We start from the raw sequence: 4728 nt of genomic DNA, 5'->3' as shown, positions 1-4728 counted from the left end.
ACATGTTAATCACATTAACTATATTGTCATTAATCACCAAAATCTCAATTATAGTCTAATATGACCATTTTCGCTACACACATGTCAAAATAATAACTATGCAATATCATTTTTTTTGAAGTAGGGAACTGGCAGGCACAGTTCAAATCTGGCAAAAATAGAATTGCATGTATAATTAACCCTACTATATTAATAAGGACAAAAGGTTACAAAAGGTTACAAAATGCATGAGAACTACCACACAAAAGAGAAAAGAAAACACAACTAAAAGCTAAGTGTGGATGGCTCGAACTCTACACATCAAAATGTGGTTCCAATGTCACCGGAGAAGGTGATCTTGTCCTGCACATTCCACCGTCTGGCGTCCTTGACCGAGTCGGCGACGGTGACATTGCCGAACTACCATTGCCCATGGTGACCATAAGCTCAAAACGCATTGGGGACCTCACTGGAGACGGCGGCCTCGATGAAATGGCATCTTTCGCTCCCGACGTCTCGCCTCTCTCGGACGCCGCCGCCCCGAACCGGCGCAGCTGTGGGAGCGGCGGCGACAGGGACGCAACGCCCAGGAGGACTTTCTCCGGGCCCGGGCTCCCTCGGCACACTGGGCACGTCGCATGCGACAGAAGCCACACGTCGACGCAGTCCGCGTGGAAGTAGTGCTTGCACGACGGCAGCATGCGCACCACCGCGCCCTCGCGGAGCTCGTCGAGGCAGACCGCGCAGCAGTCTGCGGCCGACGCCGCCGGAGCATTTGCATTACCACGGCTGTCCGGCGAGGCCGCGTGGTACGTGAACTTCGGGAGCACGGCGACGTCGTCGGGGCCGAGGCCGAGCGCCTGAACGGGGCCGGGGCGCGCGGTGACTGCGTCGCCGCCAGTGCCGGTCGTGAGATCGGCGTTGGCGTCGTGTCGGCGCGTAAGCAAGACGGAGTTGAAGGAGCGGCTGTAGTAGAGGACGGCGTAGAGGACGATGGCGACGAAGGCGGCGATGCCCGTGTACTGCAGCGTCGTGGACGCCGAGGTGCCAGGCATTTTCGCAGACGTCGCGTGTTCCGGGGAGCACCGCGATGGAGAGTTGACAGAGCGGGAGGGACTTGACAGAAATGACGCGGGTAGTTGTTTGTGTTCTGCATTAATTATTTGTTTCGTGGAGGTTGGCTAAAGGCCAGTGTTGTATACCATTAAAGGTAGGTTGAGCTCCGGAGATGGCTGGCACGTAGATGAACGCGGCATTTCGAGAGGTGATGATGCTTCGCGTACCTATTATTGGCTCCCAGTTTATGACCCGACGAAACTCCACATAAATTCATAATCAATGTCGCGTAATTATTTTTATAGAATCTGGAGGTCGTTTGGGTTCTAAATTATTTTTTTCAATGTCACGTAAAATGATCAAAATTTTAACGGGATTGGTATTCACCAACCATCTGATTATTTTAGGATTTTCTCGCCTTTGAATTTAAGAAGATATGTACCAATGGTATTCAGTTCCATTCTCGGGAACCGCACATTACTTAGTTTTTGTATCAATTTGTATAAATTCTAAAAAATATGGATGAATATTTGAAACTGCTTTAGGCAGTTCAAATCCATTTCATATTGAGAGTAAGAAAAATGAGAAATTTTTTAAAAAAGAGAGAGGAAAAAGAAGATGAAGGCAAATGCTACATCCCAGCAAACTTATCTCTCTCTCTCTCTCTCTCTCTAATTTCTTGTAACATGCATTGAGTTTGGAATTTTTTTTAAATGATGGTACAAGAAACCATGGAATACAATAAAAATGCTAATGTTAATTTGATGTGTTTTGTGTAGGGATGGCAATTCTGCCTATAGGTTCGAGTACTCACGGGTTCTACACCCGGTGGCTACGAGTTCAGGTGCAAGACTTTTTGTCCACATGTCTGGCAGGTTAAGTGCCCGAAAAGAGTGAGGGTCGAGGCCATGTTCTTGATTTCGCCCGTGGGTGCGCGAGAACCATGTATTCAAGTGCTCAGCACCTCCTGAAAACCCTCACCCAATTGGGTCACTTCCTCCCTTCCCTTCTCCTTAGCTTCCTTCCTCGAGAGGACAGACTGACGGTGCTTGCCTAGCATTGATTTCATGATTTGGTCGTCCTCAAGCGCCCCGATTCGCCTAGGATATTAGTGCCTTGCCCAGATTTGAGTCTGGGTTTCATCTTGGGCAGGTAAGGTTCGAATTTCCCCCTTTTTTTTTGGATTTTTGAGCCTCGAAGCGGTGTAAAAATCCTACCTTTTTGGTGAGTTATCACTCAGCTTCACTGCTCGGAGAGTACGATTCATGGCCATGGCTACCCCTAACGATGACTTGGCAGCTGCTGGGGGTGGCGTCAGTGCAGGGTGGGAGTTCTAGTCCGCGTCATGGGGGACTGTCGAGCCGTCACCGGATGCGGCAATGGCACCGGGGACAGGCGTGCAGATCCAACACGTCTCGCCACCGCCGCTGCTGACCTCGCGATCGATGAGCGCAAAGGCGCGATTCTACCTCCCACCACTGCAATCGCTCACCATCACCTGCCGCAGCCTACACGAGTGGCCCAAGGATGGCTTTGACAACATGGGCGAGTGGCCCAATCCCACCACGCCAAGTGTATCTAAGGCGGACTTGATGGTTGTCCAAAACCCGACGAGCGTGCATTATGGTGCAAATTTGCACCCTGTCTCCTATTACGGGTGCAGGTTTGGATGTGCCTTTCGGGTTTCGTGGTGGGCGGAATTTTGCTCGACCAAGACCCGACCCGACTCATTGACATCCCTTGTTTTGTGCACATGTAAATATGTGGTGGGAGAAGATCCAATGGTTGTGGTTGGAGGAGAACTGCCAGCTCCTCCCTCGGCCATGGCTTCGTGATAGTGCATTAAGACCTTCTTCGGACCATTCAACTTTGTGATGGACGGTCCCGATGGAATAGTGCATGTGAAATATTCTACAACAGTTGGTATGAACTATACTGCATCTACACTGTTTTACTGCAGACTCATAGCATTGTTCATCTACAATTTTGCTATTCTAATCGTTGTGATCCTGCAACTTGCGATTTAGAATACGCGAATTTGAAAACTTTGCGACGGAAATTGAATGGAGTGGCAGACGGAGCGTGGCAAATTTGCGATCTGTTTGTTTTCTTCCTTTATGGCAAATCTCATATTAAGCGTTACGCGGGTGGCATCTACACCATTTTCCGTTGTCGTTTACACAACAGCCATGCTTCAAAGTTCAAACCGAACTTGTCCGAAAACGCACCAGAAGCCAGAAGCGGCTGCACGTCTACTGCTCAATTCAATTCAGCTGCGCGCGCCTCCCCGCACTCACACCGTCACACGCTCACGTGCTCTCGAACTGCGAAAATTTCCGAGTTCCCTCCGCCGAGCTGCCGCCCCGAAAAAAAATCCAGCGGCCGTCGCTCGCTTCCCCCGCCCCGCCCCGATTCCAAACTTTTCGCCAAAGTTTCCCAAGATTCGCCCGCAAGGCCGTAGTTCGAACCAAAGCGGCGAAGCGAAACCCACCGGCCACCGCCGATTTCGTCAGCTCCCTCCTCCCCTGGACCCAAAATTTTCCCCCAAAAACTCAAATCTTGGAACCATTCGCCCCCCGCTCGCTCCCGCATCGGCTGCAGCTTACATATACCCATGGCCACTCCCATCCCAGCTCCAACTTCGCCGCCGAGCACCACCGAAAGCCAAGCCCCCAAGAGCGCCCGCCGCTCGTGCCCGCGATGGCTGCCGGCAAGGAGAACGAGGCTCCTCCTCCGTCCGCCGTGGTCTCTCGGCGGCAGTGCTATGCTGTCAAGAGCTGCGGGCTGAAGAAGCGGCCGGGCAGGCCGCGGTGGGTGGGGCGGGTGCCGCTCCGGGACATCACCAATCTGATTGCGATGAGCACTGCTGCCGCTGAAGCACCGCTGCGACAGGAGAGCTCGCCGCCACCTGCGGAGTTGGCGAAGCCCGGGGCGGTGCTGCCAGCGGTGACGGTGCAGGATGGGGTTGCTGGTGGTGCGGTGGGGAGGGCGGCCAGATACTCGCTCCGGAAGGAGTTCAGATAGGCGTTGACTGTACAGTTGAATAGGAGGCCATGGAATGGGCTGGGTTCTCGTTTCATCGTCCAATGGCTCATTGGATTTGATTGCATTGCATTGGATTGGTTTGTTGGTTTCTTCTTTTATGTACTCTTGATTATAGGAATGAGTTGTTAAGAAAGGGAAAAACAAGATGAGAAATGCAAAATTGATAGATTGATTGGTTTTACCTTGATTGTGGATTGGAAACTTGAAACCTGAATTTTGAGGGAATCGTAATTTTTTTGGAGATACTTCGTTGCCTTCTTGATGCTGTTCGGTGGTGCTCTGCAAGGCCCTGAAGGTTGTGGCAGCGTATTCAGTATCTCGATCAGTATGCGTACACTGAAACTGAAATCTGTGCAGTGGTAATGTACTAGTCCTACCAAATTAGATCACTCAGGCGCTGCCTTGCCTGCGCTTAGCCCTTGGTTTGATGGGGATTTAGTCTGACAGTGGCAATGTGTTCGTCCTAGCAGCAAAGGGCAGCAGAAAATACAAAATGCAGCTTACATTCAGTTAATTGCGATAGGTAGTTGTACCTATCTGATGCAGTCTCAACGGTTTAAGGTATTAGCGTCTTCGCTTTCCCCGGATTAGCTTGACTCGAGCTCTGTTGCTTCAACATTTTTTTCATCATTCTGTAAGCGTTAGATA

At 50.9% G+C, this 4728-nt stretch overlaps 2 protein-coding genes across 2 annotated transcripts; one reads left to right on the top strand and one right to left on the bottom strand.

Annotated features, from left to right (window-relative positions):
- Window positions 1-290: 290 nt before the first annotated feature.
- LOC133926045 (putative RING-H2 finger protein ATL69) lies at window positions 291-1067 on the bottom strand. The gene has a single exon (XM_062371780.1). It carries the CDS (start codon window positions 1032-1034, stop codon window positions 294-296), a length of 741 nt encoding a protein of 246 aa, XP_062227764.1. The 5' UTR covers window positions 1035-1067; the 3' UTR covers window positions 291-293.
- A 2335-nt stretch (window positions 1068-3402) lies between these two features.
- Window positions 3403-4261, top strand: LOC133925905 (uncharacterized). The gene has a single exon (XM_062371647.1). It carries the CDS (start codon window positions 3736-3738, stop codon window positions 4057-4059), a length of 324 nt encoding a protein of 107 aa, XP_062227631.1. The 5' UTR covers window positions 3403-3735; the 3' UTR covers window positions 4060-4261.
- Window positions 4262-4728: the final 467 nt, after the last annotated feature.

The sequence above is a fragment of the Phragmites australis genome, chromosome 8, assembly GCF_958298935.1.
Source record: "Phragmites australis chromosome 8, lpPhrAust1.1, whole genome shotgun sequence".
NCBI classification, from domain to species: domain Eukaryota; kingdom Viridiplantae; phylum Streptophyta; class Magnoliopsida; order Poales; family Poaceae; genus Phragmites; species Phragmites australis.
Note: the sequence above shows the minus strand (reverse complement) of the source record. Positions and strands in the feature narration are given on the sequence as shown.

Bases quoted from the DNA above. Each gene is read 5' to 3' on its own strand.
- LOC133926045 (XM_062371780.1), bottom strand. From the start codon at position 1,034: ATGCCTGGCACCTCGGCGTCCACGACGCTGCAGTACACGGGCATCGCC.
- LOC133925905 (XM_062371647.1), top strand. From the start codon at position 3,736: ATGGCTGCCGGCAAGGAGAACGAGGCTCCTCCTCCGTCCGCCGTGGTC.